The sequence below is a fragment of the Bos taurus genome, chromosome 8 (genome assembly GCF_002263795.3).
Source record: "Bos taurus isolate L1 Dominette 01449 registration number 42190680 breed Hereford chromosome 8, ARS-UCD2.0, whole genome shotgun sequence".
In the NCBI taxonomy this organism is placed as follows: Eukaryota; Metazoa; Chordata; class Mammalia; order Artiodactyla; family Bovidae; genus Bos; species Bos taurus.
Window position 1 is genome coordinate 59,131,885 of NC_037335.1, and position 26,902 is coordinate 59,158,786.

Genomic DNA, 26,902 nt, shown 5'->3' on the forward strand with positions numbered 1-26,902 from the left:
GAATACTGTGATTGGAGCATGTTTCATACGTGTAATGAGATAATGGATGGGCACAGGGAATCAAGAATGTACTGTTCTATAGTTTAAGATGAATATTGGACATTCAAGTATATGTGTTGATTAGACAATCTGGGCATGTAGACTGTCTATCCCGTGAAATCACGAGTTCCACTTTTAAATTCTATGTCTTTGCCATGTTAGTTATAGCTATTTGCATATAATAAATAAACATTTTAATTGAATGTAAAATAGTTCTCGAAGTTATTTTTTAAGTTTATTTTATCTTCCTTCCATTTTGAGATACTATTGACATACAGCACTGTGTGAGTTTAAGGTGCACAGCATAATCAAGGTTATTTTATTGTGACCCTTCTGGGGTCCTTCTGAGCTGAGTACCCCAGTAATCCCATGGCAGGACTCCTTATTCCATAGCACTCAACATACTAATGTAATGATTTGTTTGCCTCCACAGCCCAGACTTTGTATTCAAGTACCATTAAGGTATTATTATGCCAACCACTATCCTAGGCCCTGGGCATATGAGACACTATTGTATTATTTAGGCAAGAATGAGTGAGTAATTTAACAAACAGAGACAGTAAACACAGAAAAAAGGGGGCAAAGTTGAGATATATCAAGATTAGAACACAGTCACTGATTTCATGTTTGAGCTGAGCAAAAACACGGGTTTATAGTTATACCAATCCCTAACACTGAACAATTTTGTAGGGCGGAGGGTGAGTGTTCAGAAATTTTAATTTGCATTGCCCTTGGACAACAAGGTTCAACTCACTGCTCTTCATCACACTATGAACCACCAAAACTCAGTTTATTCGTCCCCATCCCCCAAAAGCAAGTGGGCACTGGGTTGGCTTCCTGGTTCAAGCAAACCAGTCTTTTCTCTTATTATGCCCTCTTCAGGACCATGTCAGCTTCTATCCCAAGTACTCAGACTTCCATCTACATGCTCTCCCTTCCTGCTTCTCTCCTGCCTACCCTTGGGAGTTTCCATGTCCTACTGTGATGTTCATTCCCAGTGTCACTTATTCCACGCAGCTGATAGACAGAGGAGGTGGGATACAGGCAAGAGAACTACAGCCGCCTCCCAGGTGAGTTCTCCAGAAAGATCTAACATAACCGACAGGAGCAGAAGGGGAGATTCTATCATTTGTTTTTGGTATTTATCATATTATCTATATGCTATTGATAATACAAAGCACCTCCTCAAGATTGGAACACTGGCACTCTCCTAAATATCTCCCTTCCAGATTGTGACATACATATAGAAGTCATCAGTGAATTTTGCCTGGGGCAAAAAATTCCTGGCCACTCGTTCTTGACAGTACTGCCCTCCACATTGCTTCTCTGGGCCAAGGACACCATGATATTAATCAAATTCAAGTCTGACCTTTAACTTCAATGTATCTTAGACAAGGGCCTTCCTTCTCTGCTCAAGTCCCTTTTATCCACAGTCCAGGGGGTTTGGGGTTGCGGCGGGGGGTTGGGGGAGTGGGTGTGGAATGCTGTCCCAGCTTAAGAGTGGGTTAAAGCTCCTTCCCTAGATAGGAAGGACATTTACCTCCATTATGCCTTCCCTGAGCACACCATGGTGGAGAAAAGCAGCAGACATACAACTCTCTGCTTAGAGATATATAAAGTGTATTGGGGTGGTATTCTGCCCACCTGCACATTAATAAAAATGACAGGAGCAGTCCTCATCAAGGGATGCAGACACTGGGGAGACTACAAAGTCTTCTGACTGTGTTGGGTCTTCTTGAGCAGACTAGAGTTTCCTTCTGAGGTGAGAGGTGAGAGCTGAGAGTTAGGGTGGGTTCTTTGGTTGGGTGGCACAAGCCACTCGAGGACAGTGCCGAGGACAGTGGCGGGGGGCACCCAGGACTGAGGCCAAGTGGAGCTGATGGGAGCGGGAGTGGTGCCGGAGCTTACTGCCTGGGGAGTGGGTAACATCCATGAAAGCCAGGCTCATCTGCTTCTCAGGGGGTGGAAACTGGGCCTTGGGGTCCCCTCTTGTCTTCTCTGTCTTAGTTCGTCCCTTGGGACTTTTGGCTGGAGCCAAGTTTTCTTCCACATTTTCTTTTCTGGTGCTGGCCACTTTCTCAGATGCAGAGGACATGGATGCCTCATGCCCTTTGCCTTTTGTCTTGGGTGTAATACAGTGCAGAAGAGATTTCATCTTATTTATCAGGCCATATTCTGGAAGGCTGGGCCTCTTGTGAGTATGGCCTTGAACTACCTGCCTCGCAAAGACCTGACCTTGTAAAGCTTGGCCCTCCAATGGCTTACCCACATTGAGCTGGCCCGGGAAAGGCTGGCCTCGTGATGCTTGGGGCACCACAGGCTGGGCATTCTCGGGAACCCTTGCTGGTTTGAGGATAACACTGAGCTTGGCTTGACTGTCTTGCAGGTCCTTCTTCTGAGAATCCTTCCCCCTAGGGACTCCAGGAGGTAGCTCTGGGAGTTTACGCTGAGGGTGATGCCGAGGACTATGTTGACAGGAAGCATCAAGGTGAAAGCGATGTCTCCGTTGCCAGGGGCTGCGCGGTGTCCTATTCAGAAGTATCCCTTCTGGCCTCTGGCCTTCAACAGAGTGGTTTTTTTCTCTTGTGGAGGAGAGTGTGAACCCAGCATCACCTTCTCCATGGTTCCCAGCCAATCTGGGTTTGCCTGGCTCCTCTCTCTTTTCTGCCAGTGTAGGGACTTGGGCTGAGTCCTTGCTCTTGTCAGGACTATGGAGCTCAGGGCTCCGGGGCTCAGGGCTCCAAGGCTCCTCCAGACTGGGGTTGTTCACACTGGCCTCCAGCTGAACACAAAGCACCTGGGCCTCTGTCATGTCCCCACTGACTAAGATACCGGAAGCCCAGTGGACAGAACTATGGGGTACTATGCTGGAACTGGGTTGCTTCTGTTTCTGGTGCACCGCCTTTGACTCAGTGGCCAGCTGTTCTTTGAGGTGGAGCCACTCTGGGTCTGGGGCACATGGCACATCTGGTGGGATGGGGAGTTCCTGGAGCAGTGGTTGTCCTTGGTTGTTTAAACTCTCAAGAGACTCCTGTGTACATACATCCTCTGACGTTCCTACAACTTGTTCCCTGGACTCTCTTGCCTTTAAGGGAATTCCAATTTGTGCCTCTAGGATCTTCTTTCTCAGATGGAAATTCATTTTGGCCAAGATGTGCTCCCCAAGTGAAGAGGGCCTCTCAGGCTCTGTTTGGCTTTCTATAGGCAGCATCTCAACTACTCCTTTCACCTGCGCATCAACCTGGAATTCTTCTGCAGTGTTTGAAAGAGCCTCACTGGCCTCTTGAAAGCCTGGCCCAGGACTTGGACCCTGCTCTTCAGGCGAGGTCACTTGAGTCAGAGGTTCTGTTGAGAATTCAACAGGCTCAGGCACCATCTCTGTGATCATAGCTGGGGATGTGATTGACGTGGTTGCTGGGGCCATGGCCCTGGAGAGAGCCACACAATAAAGAGCAGGCAGCCCTGACAAGAAGGCCAGATACTTGTGCCGTAAAGTTATCTCCAGTTTCTCAATGGCTGCCTCTGACAGGACTCCGGGCAGCTTAGGATGTTCAGTGACAGCTTTTGGTGAGACCTGTTGCTGCTGATCAAGGGCCACTGGCATCCCGGGTATAACTTCCTGTTGAAGGTCCTGGTCAGCTGCTGCCTGGAGTTCCAGGGGCTTGCTTTCCAGGATGCAGCTGAAGGGAGTCACTTCTAGGCCCCCAGGAATTATGCACTCCCAAGAACTATATACACAGGCAGGGATGTTGCCCTGGTGAATTTGTCCACATTTGGAGTCGATATGGCCCCGCAATATTGCCTTGGCCTGGTCAAATAAGTGTGGCATGGGGACTGACAATGCGTCCACAATAGGTGAGAATGGGTCATCAGCTCCAGTGGCCTCCAGAGATGTAGGCTGGGGGCCATTCACACTGTCTAGGGCTGTGCTGCTCCAGGATATAGTCTGCTGATTAGTGGGGGACAGGAGCAACTGGATGGACTGCTGGATCTTCTGGGGCAGGCCCCAGCGGTGGTGAATCAGCTGTCTCTGGAGGTGGTATTCCAGCACCCTCCTGGTGTGCTGCGGGAAGAGTAGCTCCCTTGTGAGGACTGAGACATGCTTCCCCGGCCAGAAAGTTTTCAGAGTCTCAGAAGACTGGGCTTTGTCACCAGGCTTACACTCCACGGGGCTCTGGACATGTTGATCTCTCTGGAAAACATCTGGCAAGTCCCACTGAAGCTGGAGCTGCCTCTGCAGCAGGTGCCACTCCAAGGCTTCACACTCGTCCAGAGTCAGAAATGGGACATTGATGTGAGCTTGTTGGTGAGCAGACGGAGCAACACAATCTTGTGAAGACAGAGAAGAGAGTGGAGTTGACTGGGTTGGAGTTTTAGGCAGCAAAGGGAAGAAGGAGAGTTCCTTGAAGAGAAAGGGATCCTTCAAGTGGGGCTTGGACATGCTCTCATCTTTGGAGAGGCCTTGAGAAGCCAAGAAGGTGTCAACCAGTGACTCACTGTGCAGAGAAGGCAGGCCACAGAATAGCTGGCTGTATTTTGGCTGCACGGGGCCCACTGAGTCACTAGCCTGTTGCCCAGACATTAGATATAGGCCACTTAATTCTTTAACAGCTGAAGAGGGCAAGGCTAAAGCCTTATGGTTGGGAATTTGCTGGTAGAGGCGTCTTTGTTCTGGATCTGTAATGCACCATTCAGAAACCCAGAAGGCCTGGGTAGGCTGGCCAGCCATACCTGAACCCCAGTTCTGGTATGAAATGGTCCCAAATTTCTCAACAGAGAAACGAGAAGTATTATTGTGGATGAAAGAAACTGGTTGCTTATATACAGTTTGGTAAAATAGTGGCGGCTTTGGCATCAGCTGCCTCAGGGACTCTTCTACACGCCTGGGGAGCCCCCACCTCTGGAAATGCGTCCATTTTTTCACATGGACCTCAAGAAGTCTCAGGACTTCAGGACTCAGGAACGGCAGGTGGGCAGGGAGGACAGTGACCATCGGCAAGGCCACTGGATGTGTCAGGGTAGTAATTTCTTGTTTCAGGGTCAGCAGAGAGACCTGGGGATTTAAGGGCTGCTGGACTTGGTTCCCACAGATGAGGCTGAGGTTGCTCTGCATCATCTCCTGCAGATTCACTGAAATTCTAGGCTCCTCAGTCCCTGAGGGACCCTCTAGCACTTGGAATCCCTGCCTTAGCTTGAGATGTTCAGCCCAGTAATCATGGATGCCGGCTGCACCAGGTGACTGGGCCACTGACTGGACTAAGGATTTCTGTGACACTGTGAGGGTTGCAGATGGAAGTGAAAGGTCTTTGGAGTGTGGGGAACGATGCTCCAGACTCTGCTCAAAAGTCACATTAGACATGGACAAAACCTCTTGGCAAGAAGAGCCCTGAGAGGTATCCCCTGAAGTGGGGGAGATCAGGGTGTTCTCACCCAACAACTGCTGAATCTCCAGAGCCATGGTGTTGCAGGTTTGGCAGCAGGGATCTGCACACAGGATCTGCCGCACATTCCCCTCCTGAGGTAGCCAGCCCTGGCTGGGAAGGGAAACATAGCAAATGTATGTTACTGATGGACAGTTTGTTACTGTTTGTTACTCTTGGCCAGTGTGTGGCCCTGGGCCTGCCCTCCCCTAGTCCAGTAAACTCTGGGGCCTGCAACCACTGGGTGTTTAAGTGTCTACTTTTCTTCCTAGGGAAATGCCATTTGGCAAGCTGTAGTGGGCTGGGCTGAGAGCCTGGAGCTTGTTGGGCAAGGTCTCAGACAACGGATGGAAATACAGGGCCTTGAGAAACTGGGAGGCGGGTGAGCTCTCTGCTGACCTGTGCTGAGAAGCTGAATTAGGAGAAGGGAACCAGGCAGGTGGGGGAGCCAATGGTTAGCTGATGGGGCAGCACCAGAGATATCACCAGGTAGAACCTGGAGTCAGCCTCGCTTGGGGCCACGGAAGTCCTGTGGGAGCTCTGCATTCTGGGGATTAGATGTACACATCTCTTAAGAGTCAATTCCTCATTCTGCAGAGCTCTTAAGAAGGGGATAATATGACAAGCTCCTGCCTGAGGGTTGTCCCAGGAACTGGCCTTCCTGAAGACAGAACCAGAGGAGGTAATGTCAGCAGGGTCCAGGGGTCTGCCCTTGAAAGGGAGCGGCTGTAAAGAGAATGTGAAAACTATGACTTGTTTATGCACTTAACTATCCACTCTCCTGACTGGGTAACTTGTCTCATGGTTGGGAGAAAACCCACATCGTTAAATTCTGTCAAATCCTGACTTCCAGCACCTTTGTGAGCCTAGCCCAGAGCACAGCTGGAAGACCCCTCTCCACTGAGACGTCTGACCCCACCCTCTCCTCCACCAACTCTCACCCACGGCTCCAGGCTCCATGTGTCTGGCTCCCTCTCAGCCATTCTCCTTCTGCCCAACCCTGCCGCAGGCCAAACACAGAAATTACCACAGGCCATACTAGGAGGTGGGAGACTGCAAAGAGCAAGAGATCACCTTCGCATGACTGAGAGCAGCTCCCACAGTTTGTCAGCTTCTTTCCGGGAATGTCTCCTAGCTGAGAAACCAGAAGACAGTGTTACACAGAACAGAAGGGGATTCAGGGACATCCTACAGGAATCTAAAAGCCTTGAACGACAGGAGACTGCAGACCCCTACCCCACCCCCATAAAAGTCTTCTGGGAGAATCTGTCAACTTGGGGATTGGAGCCTTCAGCAGTTAGAGCACCTGGTGCCTGGCACTAAGGGTCACTGGGGGACAGGGTCCATGGGAACCTCACCCCCAGGGGAGGGAAGTCAGGGCAGAGACTAGGACTTTACCTCTTGATGCTGCATCTCTAGCCCTTTGTCTGACTTTTCGGTGACGCTTAAAGACAAAAGAGTTGGAGTGTGAAGTTGGGACACCATTTTCTTTTTCACGTCCAAACCAAGACAAAGCTAATATAGATTACCTAATCCTTTTTAATTTACCTGTATTTTACTTAATTTCCTAACTTTTCATACTCATATTTTTTTTGTCTCAATATTTGTCTTATTTCTGATTCATTTTGAGGCTCTTCTGTCCTCCTCCACACCTCCCATTTATTTCCTAAGAGAAGTTCTGTATCAAGCTTATAATGGAACAAGAGAAAGGATGGAACAGAATAAAGTTGTGTAGATTTAATAACCAAAGGACTTCAATTTACAAATGCCTTAATGGACCACAAACAAGAAAAATCTCCCATAAAGGTAAGTCTTCTAAGATCCAGTGAGGCACAATCCATTTCATCTAAGTCTCAACCCAAGCCAGATAGAGATGTTCTTGATTTTTCAATTAGAATATACTGCAGGGATGGTCTGGTAAGAAATGATTTCTAGGCGCTGAGAAGAGAAATACCATATAAGAGTAACTAATGGATGGTAAAAAAAAAAATAATAATATGGGTGGGGAGGTAGACAGGTTGAGAGGAAGGATAAAAGGAAAGACACTGGGAGCTTAACGCATCTTATCTAAGGCTTAACTAGTTCAGTCCTGGTCATAGTGTTTCCCTACCCGGCAGCAGCTCCTTTTATGTTCCGTTAATCCATGGTAACTCTTTTTCACTTGCCAGATGATTAGAATAATAATGAAGATGGAGCCATAGGTATATAGGGGATACCCCAAATCCCAGAGAACAAAAGTCTGGCTCATCATGGTCTAAACCTCATAATCACGAGGAGACCAACCATCCCTATGAATGTAGGCATTCAGAGTCCTGGCACCTACTGACTTCCAATGCTTGCTACACATTGCTGTCTCCAACCTCACAGATGACGGAACCAAGCCACCAGACTGCATCACAAAGCCCTTCTGTTCCACAAGGTAGGTATGGTGTCAGAGAGCTTCACCTGTCTAGGAAGTCCATGTGGTAATTCCGTCTGCAGATGAGGGGGTCTGGTTGTAAGGAATGAAGGTGCCACTCACAGGCAGTGTCTGTGGTCCCACTCTGTCTTCACTCTCCATACCCTCCACCAGCCTGATGGCCAGTCTGGTTATGGCTTGGAAATGGAGAGCTTTGATGTTACAGGCAGTGGGTGATGGGAAATCAGAGGTGTATGAAGGGACCATGGCTGAAGTGGCAGGGACAGGTAAAAGTGGTAGCATCTTTAAAACGACATTGTGGGAATCAGAAAGGAATGCCTCCCAGACTGTGTGGCCTCAAGCTTGCGGATGAGTGAGAAGAGACTGTAAACATTGCCTTCCATTGAGACATATTAATGAGATTTCCTTGTGCATCTCTTTTAAGAGTTAGTTTTCTAGAGCTGTTTTTAACTATGTTACAGAATTCTGTCTTCTCACAGAGATGCGTACCTGCAGAGATGTGTACCTGCAGAGGTGTGTACCTGCAGAGATGTATCAGTGACCACTTCTGACTTAAAGTCATAAAGTAGTTGCTGATTGTGGTTAGATCTACTCATCTATTCTGGATGTCTGCTGTTTGCCTAAAGGAATTTTGTTTGTTTGCTTGTTTTTTAACTAGAATTTTTTAAAACTTTAAGCAAGCCAGTTGTTTTCTAATTCATCACCAGGGCCCATCACTCCTATATGCTGACCATTTATTTACACATTTATGTTACTTACCTGACCTCTGTGGATATTGTCATATTTCTCTAACACTCTAATTTTTAAGTTTCTTTGAGGAAAAAAATCTTTCCCTGGTGACAGTGGTCTCACAGCCAAAAATCCTTGAGCTCAAAATCTCTGAAGATACTCCTTGGTCCTTCCTCCAGTATCTAATCTTTCACCCAACTGAAGACTGCTGTTGCTGCTGCTAAATCGTTTCAGTCATATCCAACTCTATGCAACCCCATAGATAGCAGCCCAACCAGGCTCCTCTGTCCCTGGGATTCTCCAGGCAAGAATACTGGAGTGGGTTGCCATTTCCTTCTCCAATGCATACATGCAGGCTAAGTCACTTCAGTGATGTCCGACTCTGTGCGACCCTATGGGCAGCAGCCCTCCAGGCTCCTCTGTCCACAGGACTCTCCAGGCAAGAATTCTGGAGTGGGTTGCCATTTCCTTCTCCCAACTGAAGACTGGTGAGCCCTCAATCTATGCTCAGCCCTAAGCAAAGCAGTGTTAAGAGTACAAAGACATTTGAGTCATGCTGCCTTTCTGCTATCCAGACAGCCTATTTTCCAACATAAGACATCACACAAAGCAAGAGCCAACAATCCAAAACATACGGGATCATGTACTCACTTGTGAGGCCCAGGTCACAAACATCCCATTCCAGAGGAGAGAAAGCACAGTGAGGATTAGCGTGGTTAGAGAGGGCTCCTGGATAGACTAACGTAAGAGTTAGGTCTAAAAGTGCAGGCTACAGGCAAAAGGAGTGTATTCTAGGTGGGAGAGAAACTTGCTAACAAACGCAGAACACTGAGGAATGGGCCACTAGCACATCTGGCAGTTAGAAATGTGGTCCATTTCTAGCAGAGGCATAGGTGGGCAGACTGGGGAGGACTTGTGGGATAAAGATTGGAGAAGTTGGGCCTCTTGATAAAGGATCAATGCATTTAACTGATTTCAATCACTGAGATTGTTTTGTTCTGTTTTTTGTAAGTAGACATACATATACATGGTGGGCTTCCCTTGTGGCTCAGCTGGTAAAGAATCCACCTGCAATGTGGGAGACCTGGGTTCGATCCCTGGGTTGGGAAGACCCCTGGAGAAGGGAAAGGCTACCCACTCCAGTATTCTGGCCTGGAGAATTCCGCAGACTGTATAGTCCATGGGGTCTCAAAGAGTCAGCACAACTGAGCGACTTTCACACTTCAGTATGCATGGTACAAAATTCAATAGGCAGAATAAGGTATGTATAAAATATGTTTTCTTCTCAATCTCTCATCTCCCATTTTTCTTCCCTTGAGACAGTCATTTCTATCAGATTCCTGTGTATCTTTCTTAACTAGTCTAATATAGTCAAAACCAAATGGATTTGCATGTATTTCTCTAAGAACAATAGTATAGACAGTTTTCTCTCTTATTTAATTTGATAATTAAATATATCTTGTGCATGTCACTTTTTAAAATGGCTGTCATGTCTTCCTTGATATAACACAAGTCACCTTCAGTTCTCTATTCATGGATATCTACTTCAGTTCAGTTCAGTTCAGTTCAGTCGCTCAGTCATGTCTGACTCTTTGCAACCCCATGAATCGCAGCACGCCAGGCCTCCCTGTCCATCACCAACTCCTAGAGTTCACTCAGACTCATGTCCATCGAGTCAGTGATGCCATCCAGCCATCTCATCCTCTGTTGTCCCCTTCTCCTCCTGCCCCCAATCCCTCCCAGCATCAGAGTCTTTTCCAATGAGTCAACTCTTCGCATGAGGTGGCCAAAGTACTGGAGTTTCAGCTTTAGCATCATTCCTTCCAAAGAAATCCCAGGGCTGATCTCCTTCAGAATGGACTGGTTGGATCTCCTTGCAGTCCAAGGGACTCTCAGGAGTCTTCTCCAACACCACAGTTCAAGGGACCTTTTGCATGGAATAAAAATCTCATATATATAAACCCTTGTATATACATATGGGTATATATGTAAGAAAAATTCCTACAAGTGAATTGATATCTTAACAATATTGTCTTTCAATTCACAGAAATGGTACATCTCTCCATTTTTTTAGGGTATTTTTATTTTCTCCTAGAAATTTTTTAGTTTCTTTGTACAATTCTTGTACATATTTTGTGAATTTATCCCTATGTCAAATCTATGATGTTATTCAAAGTGATATTGTTTTTTATTTCAATTTCTAATGTTTGTTGTTTGTATATAGAAATAGAAATTGAATATTTATCTTCTATGTTTCAATCTTGCTAAATTCACTTATTAGTTGTAGTAGCTATGTTTTGTAAATTCTTTAGAATTTTCCAAATTGATGATAATATCTGACAATTCTACATCTTCTTTTCCAACCTGAATGCCTTTTATTTCTCCATTATTGCACTGACTAGAACATTCAGTATAATGCTGACAAGAAGTGGTGAGAGCAGACATATTTGCCTTGTTACCGATCTTAGAGGGAAAACATTCCCTTTTTTTGCTCCTTAAACTTGATAATTTCAAATCTCCTATCTTTAAGTCTGCTGTTCCTTTCTTCTGCCTGCATAAATCTGCTGTTAAATCCCTCTAGGGAATCTTTCCATCCACTTACTGTATTTTTTAGCTCTAGAATTTCTAGTTTCTTTTTATTTCTCTTTGTTGACATTCTCATTTTGTTCATATATTTCTTATTTCCTTTAGTTCTTTACCTGTGTTTTCATTTAGTTTCCTTCAGCATATTTCAGAGAGCTGTTTTAATGTCTTTATTTAGTAAATCTAATTAATGCCTGTGCTTCTTCAGGGATAGTTTTTAACAGTTTATTTTCTTCCTTTAAATAGGCCATGATCTCCTATTTATCGGTATCCTTTGTGACTTTTTTGTTGAAGGTTGGGCATCTGTAAAAATAGCTACCTCTCTCAGTCTTCGCAGATTGGCTCTATGCTGGAGTAGTCCTCTCATTAGCTGGGCATGCTGTTAGCCTAGCGATCAGCTCAGTGGAAAAGTTTAAGGTCTTCTCGGGTCTCTTCTAAACAGGTGTCTTGGCTGGACATATTTATGGCTTTTTCAATTCCCTCATACACATGGCTACATTTAAGTGTCTCAGTCTCCCAAAGAATCTCACTTTAGCTTCTTCTTTGGGCCTTCAGTGGTCTACTTTATGTCTCCATCCATAATCTCTTACCCAGGAGGTCTGTAGTCCCCTTATTTATAATTTACATGAGCAGTATCCACCATTTCTCTCTGTCTAAGACCTGAATTAGAGGTATAGAGCCCAATCCTTAGGCAGCCCTAAGATAGTCGTAACATTCAAATAAGGACCGCTCTGCTCAAGTCAGACATGACTTAGTGAATGAACAACTAACTGCTCCCTTTGTTTCAAGGGAGGGAACTGTGTATTGGGCTGCCACTTCCTCTACACCAGAACTACACTGCACTCAGAAGGGGAGTGGGGCAAAAAGTACAAACGTCATGAAATATTTTACTGTTTTGAATGCGACTTTTCTTGATTGAATATTTGCTTGGTTGTTATAGCCTTTTGACAATTTTTTGTAGTTTTTATAAGGATTTTATACCAGTTTCTGGTAGTTTTTTGGTGTTCCATGGGAGAACAAGGGCTTAAGAGATTCCCAGTCCACCGCTTTTCTCTATAAATATTCTTTTTTTTTTTTTTCTATAAATATTCTTGAGTTTTGTTTTGCAATTCAGTTAAGTTACTTGGAAACAATTTGATTCTTTCAGGTATTCCTCACAAGCCTCATTAGTCATCAACATTTAGTCCAAGATTTTTACTTACTACTGAGGTAGGGCCTTTCTTGGTACTCAACCCAATGCCCTAGTTATTACGAAGTTCTCTATTTTAACTGTTGGAATAGGCTCTCTATCTGCCTCTGTATGTGACCTCTGAGTACTATGCCCTTATATTTTTTCAGGTGTCTTTTTTAACCCTTCCTCTGGTACTTTTCTCAGAAGCATATTCTGACCAATCCTCGGCTGCACATTTGAGGCGGACCTTCTTCATATCCCAAGATTTCTCTCTATATCCAGCCCTCTCTTCTCAGATAATCTGCACTGTGAATTCTAGCTGCCTTGGATTCCTTTGACTCCCAGCTCCACCCTCTCAACTCACAGACTGAAGTATGGATAACCATTTCTGAGCCATTCTTCAGCTGTGCAGAAAACAGCATTGGAAATACGTATCAGTTCACTTCAGTTCAGTTGCTCAGTCATGTCCAACTCTGAGACCCATGGACTGCAGCATATCACGCTGCCCTGTCCATCACCAACTCCTGGAGCTTGCTCAAACTCATGTCCATTGTATCGGTGATGCCATCCAACCATCTGATCCTCTGTCGTCCCCTTCTCCTCCTGCCTTCAACCTTTCACAGCACCAGGGTCTTTTCCAGTGAGTTAGTTCTTCACATCAGATGGCCAAAGTACTGGAGTTTCAGCTTCAACATCAGTCCTTCCAATGAACATTCAGGACTGATTTCCTTTAGGATGGACCGGTTGTATCTCCTTATAGTCCAAGGGACTCTCAAGAGTCTTCTCCAACACCACAGTTCAAAAGCATCAATTCTTCCATGCTCAGCTTTCTTTATAGTTCAATTCTCATATCCATACATGACTACTGGAAAAACATAGCTTTGACTACATGGAACTTTGTCGACAATGTAATCTCTCTGTTTTTTAATATGCTGTCTAGGTTGGTCATAGCTTTTCTTCCAAGGAGCAAGAATCTTTTATGGCTGCAGTAACCATCTGCAGTGATTTTAGAGCCCAGAAAAATAAAGTTTCTCACCGTTTCCGTTGTTTCCCCATCTATTTGCCATGAAATGATAGAACCGGATGCCATGATGTTAGTTTTCTGAATGCTGAGCTTTAAGCCAACTTTTTCACTCTCTTTCACCTTCATCAAGAGGGTCTTTAGTTCTTCTTCGCTTTCTGCCATAAGGGTGGTGTCATCTGCATATCTGAGGTTATCGATATTTCTCTCAGAAAACTTGATTCCAGCTTGTGCTTCATCCAGCCCGGCATTTCGCATGATGTACTCTGCATATAAGTTAAATAAACAGAGTGACAATATACAGTCTTGATGCACTCCTTTCCCAATTTGGAACCAGTCTGTTGTTCCATGTCCAGTTCTAACTGTTGCTTCTTGGCCTGCATACAGATTTCTCAGGAGGCAGGTCAGGCGGTCTGGTAGTCCCATCTCTTTCAGAATTTTCCACAGTTTATTGTGATCCACACAGTCAAAGGCTTTGGTGTAATAAAGCAGAAGTTGATGTTTTTCTGGAACTCTCTTGTATTTTTGATGATCCAGCAGATGTTGGCAATTTGATCTCTGCTTTCTCTGCCTTTTCTAAATCTGGCTTGACATTCTCATTTCATGTACTGTTGAAGTCTGGCTTGAAGAATTTTGAGTGTTACTTAGCATGTGAAATGAGTGCAATTATGCAGTAGTTTGAACATTCTTTGGCATTGCCTTTCTTTGGGGTTGGAATGAAAACTGACATTTTCCAGTCGTGTGGCCACTGTTGAGTTTTCCGAATTTACTGGCATATTGAGTGCAGCACTTTCACAGCATCATCTTTCAGGATTTGGAATAGCTCAACTGGAATTCCATCACCTCCACTAGCTTTGTTTGTAGTGACACTTCCTAAGGCCCACTTGACTTTGCATTCCAGAATGTCTGGCTCTAGGTGAGTGATCACACCATATCTAGGTCATGAAGATCTTTTTGTATAGTTCTTCTATATATTCTTGCCATCTCTTCTTAATATCCTCTGCTTCTGTTAGGTCTATACCATTTCTGTCCTTTATTGTGCCCATCTTTGCATGAAATGTTCCCTTGGTAGCTCTAATTTTCTTGAAGAGATCTCTATAGTCTTTCCCATTCTATTGTTTTCCTCTATTTCTTTGCACTGATCACTGAGGAAGGCTTTCTTGTGTCTCCTTGCTATTCTCTGGAACTCTGCATTCCTTTTCTCCTTTGCCTTTAGCTTCTCTTCTTTTCTCAGCTATTTGTAAGGCCTCCTCAGACAACCATTTTGCCTTTTTGCATTTCTTTTTCTTGGGGATGGTCTTGATTGCTGCCTCCTGTACAATGTCATGAACCTCCGTCCATAGTTCTTCAGTCACTCTGTCTATCGGATCTAATCCCTGGAATTTGTCACTTCCACTGTATAATCATAAGGAATTTGATTTAGATCATACCTGAATGGTCTAGTGGTTTCCCCTACTTTCTTCAATTTAAATCTGAATTTTGCAATAAGGAGTTCATGATCTGTGCTACAGTCAGCTCTAGGTCTTGTTTTTGCTGACTATATTGAGCTTCCTCATCTTTGGCTGCAAAGAATATAATGAAACTGATTTCAGTATTGACCATCTGGTAATGTTCATGTGTAGCATCATCTCTTGTGTTGCTGGAAGAGGGTGTTTCCATGACTAGTACTTTCTCTTGGCAAAACTGTTAGCCTTTGCCCTGCTTCATTTTGTACTCCAAGGACAAATTTGCCTGTTACTCCAGGTGTTTCTTAACTTCCTACTTTTGCATTCCAGTCCCCTATAATGAAGAGGACATCTTTTTGCATGTTGGTTCTAGAAGGTCTTGTAGGTCTTCATAGAACTATTCAACTTCAGCTTCTTCAGCATTACTGGTTGGGACATAGACTTGGATTACTGTGATACTAAACGGTTTGCCTTGGAAACAAACAGATCATTCTATTATTTTTGAGATTGCATCCAAGTACTACATTTCAGACTCTTTTGTTGACTATGAGGGCTACTCCATTTCTTCTAAGGGATTCTTGCCCACAGTAGTAGATATAATGGTCATCTGAGTTAAATTTGCCCATTCTAGTCCATTTTAGTTCACTGATTCCTAAAACGTCCATGTTCACTCTTGCCATCTCCTGTTTGACCACTTTGAATTTACCTTGATTCATGGACCTAACATTCCAGGTTTCTATGCAGTATTGTTCTTTAAAACATCAGACTTTACTTCTGTCACCGGTCACATTCACAACTGGGTATTGTTTTTGCTTTGGCTCCATCTCCTCATTCTTTCTGGAATTATTTCTCCACTCTTCTCCCATAGCCTATTGGGCACCTAACAACCTAGGGAGTTCATCTTTCAGTGTCATATCTTTTTGCCTTTTCACACTGTTCATGGGGTTCTCAAAGCAAGAATATTGAAGTGGTTTTCCAAGTGGAAATATATATAGTGTGTCCACTAAGTCTCTGGTCAAAATGATAATCTGCACATATACAGGATGAGACTCTGTGAAATCTAGCTTAGGACAGCTGCTGGAGCTGTGAACTGAATGGAATTTCAGGAGGTTTAATGGCACTGCTGGATATAGGAACCCAATGGGTCAAAATGGAGGGAACTTACTGAAACATCAAGGACACTCAAAAGCCCTTCCAAAAAGTTCACACTGTAGGATAAAAAACTCTAGACCTTGATAAGGTCACTCTAATCCCACCCCAACAAAGGTTAGAAAAACCCTTGAAAAAAAATGTACTGATCTGCCAGCAAATTAACTATCTGTCAGAATAAATATCAATATTTCTCTAAATGTGAGACTGAGACAAAACTAATACAATTAGGTAAAGTTTAGAAATAAAATTAAATTAAAAAAAAAAGAAGTATAAGATTAACCTAGAATATCTTGTGCCAAAAAGTATGTTAAGTCCTCAAAAATTCATGAAGACATATCAAAAGAACACAAGAGACAACTTAAAGGAGCTACCTCTGGCCAAGTAAAGGACAATTTGAGCATCAAAATAGTGATAATAATGCATAACATAAGGTTAAGAATCAATTAATCCATACTGATATAAATAATATGAAAAGAGGGAAGTTCTTCCTTCCAGAAGAATGCCAACTTATAAATATAGAAGAAATAATGATAGAAAGTCTATAATGATTGCTACAAATAGTGACTGAAAATTTGATGAGGAATACTGAGTGACTTCACTTTGACTTTTCATTTTCATGCATTGGAGAAGGAAATGGCAATCCACTCCAGTCTTCTTGCCTAGAGAATCCCAGGGACAGGGGAGCCTGGTGGGCTGCTGTCTATGGGGTCACACAGGGTCGGACACGACTGAAGTGACTTAGCAGCAGAATACTTTCAGACTCAGAGTATCTTGCCATAAGTTAAGGCACCGTCTTAATTCAATTTAACATCATTAATATTGGGACAAATCAAATCATTTGCTTCCTGATACAATGCACTGAAAAGAACACTATCACTTTGGTTGCATAACTGTCAAAATTGCATAACTTGAATCTAATCATGAGGAAACACTGAACAAATGGATACTCTATAAAATAAATGGATACTCTATAAAATAACTGGTCTGTATCCTCCCAACAAGAAGAGACAAGACAACTAAATGCAATGCATGAGAGAAAATTAGCTATAAAGGATATTATAAGAGTAATATTGTCAGTTTTTACTCTTCAGAAAGATTGCTTTATAAGGGACAGACTTTAGGGGAACAAGAATTTTAAAAATGACCATTAGGATCACATTGCCTAGCTCAAAGTATTGGGATGCTATATCTAGCCCATACTAGACATAGTTGGGGCTTAGACTGGGTTTTTAGCAGTAGATTTGTTAAGAAGCTGTGCAATTTAGAACATATTTGGAAACACATCTACTGGTAAATTGAATATTAGGTGTGAAGGTAAAATAAAGAATTAAAATTCTTAGTTTATTATTGCCCTGAGGAATTGGATGGATGGTACTGTGAATGATAAGGTGAAAACTTATGGAATATGGATTCTGGGAGCTCAGGAATGAATACTTCTTTACTTGACTATATTATGTCTGAGGTACCTATTATATTTTCTTTTTTTTTTTTTTTTGGTACCTATTATATTTTCAAGCAAAAATATATATGGAATTGGATGTACAGGTCTGGAAGTCAGGGTGTAGATCTCAGCTAGAACTATAAACTTCAGAGTCATTTTGTTTTTGGTGCTGTTTAATCTCTAAGTTATGTCCAACTCTTTGTGACCCCATGGACTGCAGCACAACAGGCTCCTCTGTCCTCCACTATCCCCCAGAGTTTGTTTAAATTCATGTCCACTGAGTATGTGATGCTATCTAACCATCTCATCCTCTGAGGATCAGAGTCATTAGCTAGACATAATTGAGATATGTGGCCAGATAAAAAATAAAATTAGAAAAGAAAAGAAAATTAAGCAGTAATTGAAGTGTTGAAGTAATCTAGGGTTACTTCGACACTTAGAGTCTGGTAGAGGAGGAAGAGACAGCAAAGGAAATCAGAAAGGATGGATGGTGAGTTTAAAGAAAAGGAAGAGTGTGGTGTTCTTCTAGAAGTATTTCAAGAAAAAGGAAATGGTCAACTGTGTCAAATGCCAACAGAAGGTCTACTAAAGTGAAGATGTAAAATGACCATTGACTTTAGTGAGATATGAGTCATTGTGACGCTGACAAAGGTCCATTTCAGCAGAGCTGTGGGTAAAAAACCTGGTTAGAGGAGGTTCATCAAACAATGGAAAGTGAAAAAATAGAGCAAATGAGTATAAATATACAACACTTTCAAGAAATTTTACTGTGAAGGAGAACAAAAGACTTGTAAACAGAAACAATACAAGATCAAGGTTGTGTGTATATAAGAGTGTGTATGTTAACTTTGGTAGTCTAGCATATATTTGTGTGTTGATAAGAATGATCTAGATATGAAGAAAATGATGGAAGGAGGGAGAGAAAACTTAAAGGCAGTTTAGTTCATAGAAAAGAATACAGAAGGAGAAATATTGGCAGAATTTTATGGGAAAATGTTGTTTAGTCACTCAGTTCTGTCCGACTCTTTGTGACCCCATGGACTGCAGCATATCAGGCTTCCCTGTCCTTTACCATCTCCTGGAGTTTGCTCAAACTCATGACCATTGAGTCACTGGGAAAATGAGAACCTTTCTTTTCCAACTGTACTTATTTTCTATACAAAATTGTAGTTGTTCCTCATCTGAGTGTTAAGGGGGAGGGTGGCACAACTATAAAATAAAATGGGGGTGTGAAATGGCTGGCTTAGGAGTGAAAAAAGTGTTAGTACAAGTGACCATTTGAGAATTATAGTTAACAAGTGCAATGAATCCAGTCAGCACTGTTAAATGATTTCTCCTGTAAGGTTCAGTAGCTGTGTGAACTAAACAGATAATTTAGGTTAGCCAAGGTGTGAGTTTCACTAAGCAAGGATTATGGACAAAAAAGAGGAGCAATATGGTAGATAGGGAAACAATGGAAACAGTGAGAGACTTTATTTTTTGGTCTCCAAAATCACTGCAGATAATGACTGCAGCCAAAAAACTTAAAAATGCTTGCTCCTTGGAAGAAAAGCTATGACCAACCTAGACAGCATATTAAAAAGCAGAGATATTACTTTGCCAACAAAGGTCCATCTAGTTAAAGCTTTGGTTTTCCCAGTAGTCATGTGTGGATATGAGAGTTGGACTATAAAGAAAGCTGAGCACCAAAGAATTGATGCTTTTGCACTGTGGTGTTGGAGAAAACTCTTAAGAGTCCCTTGGACAGCAAGGAGATCCAACCAGTCCATCCAAGAGGAAATCAGTCCTGAATATTCATTGGAAGGACTGATGCTATAGCTGAAACTCCAATATTTTGTCCACCTGATGCGTAGAACTGACTCATTGGGAAAAAACCCTGATGCTGGGAATGATTGAAGGTGGGAGGAGAAGGGGACAACAGAGGATGAGGTGGTTGGATGGCATCACCAACTCAATGGACATTAGTTTGAGTAAGTTCTGGGAGTTGGTGATGGACAGGGAAGCATGGCACATTGCAGTCCCTGGGGTCGCAAAGAGTCAGACACAACTGAGCAACTGAACTGAATCGAACTGAAAAAGGCCATTTTCAGTACTAGTCCATGGACTCCAGTCTGGCTAGGAAGAGAAGTGAGCATATGTATGATAAAGGTGTAGGATAGTGAAAGAGTTTAGTCACTGAATTGAAAGTCATAATAGGCAAAACTGGAAATAATCCAACTGTTTATCAGTTGATGAATGGATTAATAAAATGTCATATGCATAAAATGGAATATTATTTGGAAATTAAAAGAAATAAAGTACTGATATATGCTATAATATGGATAAACCACAAAAACATTATGCTAAGTGAAAGAATCCAGTCACAAAATATCCCATATGGTATTATTCTATTTATATATCAATAAAATGTCCAGAAAGGCAAATATACATAAATAGTATATTAGTTTCCTAAGCCTAGCAGCAGTGAGGGAAAGCAGATACAGGGTTTCTTACTGGAGTAAAAAAAATTCTGAAATTTATATGGTGATGGTTACACAACTCTGAATACACTAAAAAACATTTAATTGTAAACTTGAAATGGGTGAACTAATGTAGTATGTGAATTATAGCTCAATAAAGTTATTTTTTTAATAACTTAAAGACTTTGTACATACAAAAATTGAAAGAATATGTCATCAGGAATCCAGAATTTTAAAGGAAGTCATTAGACAGAAGGAAAATTATACCAATTGGAAATAAAATCACAGAAAGGAATGAACTATAAATGGTAAGACCATAGGTGAACATATATTTTTCCTATTATTTATATCTCTGAAAATAATTGACTGCCTGAACAGAAATAACAACATATTATGTGGTTTGAAATACATGTATGAGCAAAATGTATGACAATATCATAAAGGCAGAGAATGGAGAAAGTGAAATATACTACTGTTAATGTCTCCTACATGTGTAGTGTTATAGTATCACTTGAAGTTAGTTGTTAAAATGTTGAAGAGTTAAACAGCAAACCCTAACACAACTATACAAAATATGTCCTCTGACCATAATGGAATTAAATTAGAAATCAATTACATAAATACATCTGGAAATCATCAAATATTTGGAATCAAATCAGTTCAGTTCAGTTCAGTTCAGTTGCTCAGTCGTACCCAACGCTTTGCGACCCCATGGACTGCAGCACGCCAGGCCTCCCTGTCCATCACCAACTCCTGGAGTTTACTCAGACTCATGTCCATTGAGTCAGTGATGCCATCCAACCATCTCATCCTCTGTCGTCCCCTTCTCCTCCTGCCTTCAATCTTTCCCAACATCAGGGTCTTTTCAAATGAGTCAGTTTTTCACATCAGGTGGCCAAATAACACACTCCTAAATAAATCAGTAAAAGGAAAAAAAATTTAAAAGGAAACTAAAAGTACTTTAAACTTTTAAAATATATTCTGACTGAAATCAGAATAAAAATTTGTGGGACATAGAGTGAGAGAAATATGTAGTACTAATCAGGTATATTTAAAAGAAGAAAACACTCAAATCAACAATTTCAGCTTTCATCTTAAGAAACAAAAAAACAAATAAAATTCAAAGTAAGGAGAAAGAAGGAAATAATAGATACGAGAAGGGAAATCCGTAAAATAGAAAACAGAAAAATAATAGAGAAAATTGAGAATTTCAAAGGCTATTTCTTTGAGATTATCAATAAAATTGATAAATTCTAGCCAGACTGATCAGGAAAAGTGAAGTGAAAGTTGCTCAGTTGTGTCCAACTCTTTTCGACCAGTCCATGGAATTCTCTAGGCAAGAATACTGGAGTGGGTAGCCTTTCCCTTCTCCAGGGGATCTTCCCAATCCAGGAATTGAACCCAGGTCTCCTGCATTTCAGGCAGATTCTTTACCAGCTGAGCCACAAGGGAAGCCCAAGAATACTGGAGTGGGTAGCCTATTCCTTCTCCAGGGCATCTTCCCAATCCAGGAATTGAACCAGGATCTCCTGCATTGCATGGATTCTTTACCTACTGAGCTATCAGGGAAGCAATCAGGAAAAAGAGAGGATCAAAATTACCAATACAGGGAATGAGAGAGATGACATCACCAGCAACTCTAGAGATAATAAAAGAATAAGAGACTATGATGAGCAACTTTATGCCAATAAATCAACAACTTAGATGACAATGACAAATTCCTTGCAAAACACAAACTACCAAGGCTCACACAAAAAGAAACAGACAACCTCAGTAGCCTTATATCTATAAAGCAAATTGAATTTTTAGTCAAAGACCTTCCCACAAAGAAAAATCCAGAGTCAAGTGTCTTTGCTGATTGTTTCTACCAAACATTTAAGGAAGAAACAATAATAATTCTCTACAAACTCATTTGTAAAATTGAAAAGGAAGGAATATTTCCCAACTTGTTCCATAAGGCCAGTAGTACCTTGATGCCAAAACCAGAAAAATATATTATTTTTTAAAAAAGTACAGTTAAGTATCACTCATGCGCATAGATACAAAGCTTTTAAGAAAAGGTTTTGCAAATTGAAACAAAAAATTTATAAAAAGGATAATACATCATGACCAAGTGAGGTTATCACAGAAATATAAGGTTGATTTAACATTTGAAAAGCATCATATTGATGCAATTTATAACATTAACAAACTAAAAAAAATATATCATTTCAACAGTGTAGAAAAAAACATTTGACAAAATCCAACATGAATTCCCAATTTTTTTAAATCTCAGCAAACTAGGAAAGGAATTCCTTCACCTGATAAAAGGCATCTATGAAAACCCCATTGGTAAGGTCATACTTAATGGTGAGAGACTAGATGCCTCTCCTCTAAGATTAGTAACAATTCAAGGATATCCACTTTTGCAACTTCTATTAAACATTGTACAGAAGGTCCTAGCAAATGCTATGGCATTAGAGGAAGAAACAAAAGGCAACCAGACTGGAAAGGAAAATTGACTTTATTCACAAATGGTATGATTGTCTACGCAGAAAATCCTGTGGAATTTGAAAAAAAAAAAAAGCACTATTAGAGCTGTAAGTGAATTTAGCAAGGTTGTAAGATACAAAGCAGATATACAGATTCAGCTGTATTTTGGTATACTGGTAATGAACAAACGGAAATTTAAATTTGAAAAAATCAATACCATTGAAACAGTATAAAAACATGAAATAGTTAGGGATAAACTTAGCAAAAATATAAGAATAATAATAATACACTGCATCTTTAAAACACTCCTCAGTTCAGTTCAGTTCAGTTGCTTAGTCGTGTCCGACTCTTTGCGACCCCATGAATCTCAGCATGCCAGGCCTCCCTGTCCATCACCATCTCCCGGAGTTCACTCAAACTCACGTCCATCGAGTCAGTGATGCCATCCAGCCATCTCATCCCCTGTCGTCCCCTTTTCCTCCTGCCCCCAATCCCTCCCAGCATCAGAGTCTTTTCCAATGAGTCAACTCTTCGCATGAGGTGGCCAAAGTACTGGAGTTTCAGCTTTAGCATCATTCCTTCCAAAGAACACCCAGGGCTGATCTCCTTTAGAATGGACTGGTTGGATCTCCTTGCAGTCCAAGGGACACGCAAGAGTCTTCTCCACCACAGTTCAAAAGGATTAATTCTTCAGTGCTCAGCTTTCTTCACAGTCCAACTCTCGCATCCATACATGACCACTGGAAAAACCATAGCCTTGACTAGACGGACCTTTGTTGGAAAAGTAATGTCTCTGCTTTTCAATATGCTATCTAGGTTGGTCATAACTTTCCTTCCAAGGAGTAACCATCTTTTAATTTCATGGCTGCAATCACCATCTGCAGTGATTTTGGAGACCAAAAAAATAAAGTCAACCACTGTTTCCCCATCTCTTTCCCATGAAGTGATGGGACCAGATGCCATGATCTTCGTTTTCTCAATGTTGAGCTTTAAGCCAACTCTTTCACTCTCCTCTTTCACTTTCATCAAGAGGGTCTTTAGTTCCTCTTCATTTTCTGCCATAAGGGTGGTGTCATCTGCATATCTGAGGTTATTGATATTTCTCCCAGCAATCTTGATTCCAGCTTGTGCTTCTTCCAGCCCAGCGTTTCTCATGATGTACTCTGCATATAAGTTAAATAAGCAGGGTGACAATATACAGCCTTGATGTACTCCTTTTCCTATTTAGATAACGTTTTAAATTATACTCAAAAAATAGATATATTTTGTCCATGGATCAGAAGATTCAATATATCAACAAATGATGCTGGAATAACTGGTTATCAGATATCCAAGAAAATGAATTTCAATCCCTACTTCACAGTATATACAAAAACAGTATTAAAAATGGATCACAAATTGAATGCAAAGTCTAAATGTTAAAATTTATAGAAAACCCATAAATATGAGTAAGGCAAAGATTTCTTAGATATAACTCCAGAAGTATGATCTATACAAGACAAAACAAGTAAGCTGTACTTCATCAAACATTTAAGATATCTTACCTCTGAAAGACACTGTTAAGAAAATGAGAATGTAAGTCACATAGTGGGTGAAAATATTTGCATACATCTCAGAAAGGATTCATATGCAGAATATATAAAGAACTCTCAAGGCTCAATAATAAGAAAGCAAACAGTGCAATTTTAAAAAGAGGAAAGAATTTGAACACACACTTTACCACAAAACTGGTGAAGCACAGGAATGCTGTGCCCAAGGCCACTATCGTAACTGCAGTGAAGACATTTAGAGCCCTGGAATTTTCAGAGCTTCCTCACTTCCTGTCTCTATTAATACTGCTTAATAATAACTCACCACAATACTTAGCAAGCTACAATAGCACATACTTATTGTCTCATGGTATCTGTGGGTCAAGAATCCAGACATACCTGGATCTTCTGCCACACGGCCAAAATCAAGGTGTCAGCCCACCTTGATTTGGATGCAGTCTCATCCAAAGTTTCCACTGGAGATATGCTTCCAAGTTCATTCAGCGGTTGTGGCATAATTCAGTTCCTCAGGCTCTTCTGGAATGAGAGCTTCTTTTCCTCATTGCTTATGTGTCACGGGCCACCTTCAGTGCCTTGCCAGGTGGGCCTCTCCAACATGGCAGGTTACTTCATAGAAGTATACACACACCAAGAAGGCAATCGGGAGTTGGCTAACAAGACAGAAGTAAGTGAATTATGGAAGGTGACACCCCTCAATGTTACCATAATGTATTATCAAAAGCAAGGTACTGAAGAGGAGGTGGTCATACAGTGCTATGAGTATCAGGAGGCAGGGCTCAATGGGAGTCATCTCAGAGGCTGCCTACCACACTGGCCTCAGAAAATGCAATTCTCTGGGGCAACTTATTTTTAATTCCTGAAATCCAAGGACATTTCCTTCTAATCACTTTAAGCATACTATTTTCAGTCAATTCTTTGAGCTGATAATTCTATGTGAAACTAGATTTCCTTGCTTATTTCTACCAGCATCCAGTCTGGTTTCATTCTGAGTCACAGTAGGGTCCCTGTTGATCTATGTGCCTGCTTTTGTGTGTGCTTCAACCTCCTCCTGGAATAACTCTTCCTTTATCCATTGTAGAAACTCTTGTCTTTTAAGATTTAGCCTATGCAAAAATACCTTAAAAAATTATCTAAAGTTGTGGTACATATACACAATGGGATATTACTCAGTCATAAAAAGGAATGCATTTAAGTCAGTTCTGATGAGGTGGATGAACCTAGAACCTATTATATGGAGTGAAGTAAGTCAAAAACAGAAAGATAAATATCATATTCTAACACATATATATGGAATCTAGAAAAATGGTACTGAAGAATTTACAGGACAGCAATGGAGAAACAGACATAGAAAATAGGCTTATGGACATGGGGAGAGGGGAAGAGAGGGTGAGATGTATGGAAAAAGTAACATGGCAACTTACATTTCCATATGTAAAACAGACAGCCAACAGGAATTTGCTCTATAACTCAGGAAACTCAAACAGGGGCTCTGTATCAATCTAGAGGGGTGAGACGGGGTGAAAGATGGGAGGGAGGTTCAAAAGGCAGGGGATATATATGTATACCAATGGCTGATTCATGTTGAGGTTTGACAGAAAAGAACAAAATTTTGTAAAGCAATTAACCTTCAATAAAAAAATTAACTTGAAAAAATCTCCACTAAAGCTCCCTCTATACTCATATTCACACTGCATTCTACAGGCTGGGTGAGGTTCCATTTACTCATTTTACCAACATTTATTGAGAGACTAATCTGTGCCTGTCACATACTAGTCTGGACTCAACAATATCTGTAGAGCCAGCAAACTAATGAATGGTGATAAAGATAAATGGAGTGCAGAGTGCATTAAACAGGGCTGAATCTGTGCTTCAGGGGACCAGAGCAGAGAACAAGGAGTGTCTCTCCATCTTGCTGAAAACTTCTGCTTCCTAAGTACAATCATAGCAGTCAGTCACTGATAGTGTGATGTTCCTTAACTGCTGCTCTGCTTCTGTGGGAAGTCAGCACTCTTGCTTCTCATGAAGACTCCTTCCAGGCCTCTAAGGGCTAAAGATCATGCCAAAATTTGGAGCTCATGTTTATTAGTGCTTTGGGAAATTTCAGTTAGTGTTAAACAACATCAGCACCTCCCATCTACTTCATTCTCTTGAGCTGAGTCCAGGAAGATTCAGCTTCAATCTTTGGAAACCCCCAAAATTTAGTTAATTTAGGATAGCCATGTTTTCCTGGGCTGGCTGAAGCCAGTTCACTGTACTATATAAACAGGAGTAAACAGAGAGACACTGTATCTACAGAGGAGGAAACTAAAAGGCTAATGCTAGATGACTTTGGCTAGGAATAGGCTCCAAAAGCACTGCGGTGAGGCACTTGATTCCTAAACCAACAGTCAGACACTAGAAAAAAGGCAGATCACTTAGGGCTTGGATTTCCTCAAAGAGCCGGAGTCTCGAGGAGGAATTAAAAAGACTTTTTCTTCTGGTTATGCTTAGAGTCTCATCTGGGTCGATAACACCCATTTGTGTAGTGGTGGTGTTATGTGCATTCTGCATTTCTTATAGACCCTAAGTTCTGCTGGTTTTCCATTTTGTGTTAGGTATGTGGCTTTCCCTCAGGCTCTCACACCATCTTTCAGGCACATGCTTCCAAAAGCCAATTATCAATCAACTTGAAAATTTTCACCCTAATGTGCAGATGCTGCTCATGCTAAATTTCCCTAGCTCAAACCCAGGACAGAGGAGATGCATTTTTAAGCTTCCTGCACATGTCTACAGGGTAGCTACCATCTTGTAAGCCAGGCCACAGTGCCTCCGAATTTAGGATAAATGCAGGAAGCTTTTGAATTTGCTAATTTGGGTCTTACCATTTTACTTTGTGGAAACAGGCTAAATTCCAAAAGTCTGTAGCTCTCCCCTGTGGTCAGAGAAATCACCTGTAGCAAGTCTATATGTTGCCCCTTCTCCACTAGCCCTGACTCACCATTCAGGCTCCACCTCTGCAGAA

At 41.7% G+C, this 26,902-nt stretch overlaps 1 protein-coding gene across 2 annotated transcripts in view; it reads right to left on the bottom strand.

The window, feature by feature from the left end:
* Nucleotides 1–1,639: 1,639 nt before the first annotated feature.
* The window catches only part of LOC785500 (protein SPATA31F1), a 112,550-nt gene continuing 87,287 nt past the window's right edge, over nucleotides 1,640–26,902 (bottom strand). The window contains exons 3-6 of one of the 2 annotated variants that reach the window (XM_059889468.1): nucleotides 24,280–24,551; nucleotides 6,858–6,903; nucleotides 6,534–6,594; nucleotides 1,640–5,573 (exon numbers count right to left, since the gene is read on the bottom strand). In XM_059889468.1, coding sequence (XP_059745451.1) covers nucleotides 1,823–5,573; nucleotides 6,534–6,594; nucleotides 6,858–6,903; nucleotides 24,280–24,396 — 3,975 coding nt within the window. In that variant the 5' untranslated portion in view covers nucleotides 24,397–24,551 and the 3' untranslated portion in view covers nucleotides 1,640–1,822. Of the gene's footprint in view, nucleotides 5,574–6,533; nucleotides 6,595–6,857; nucleotides 6,904–7,569; nucleotides 7,847–24,279; nucleotides 24,552–26,902 lie in introns of those variants that run through there. The other variant, XM_002689672.6, reaches the window with a different exon arrangement.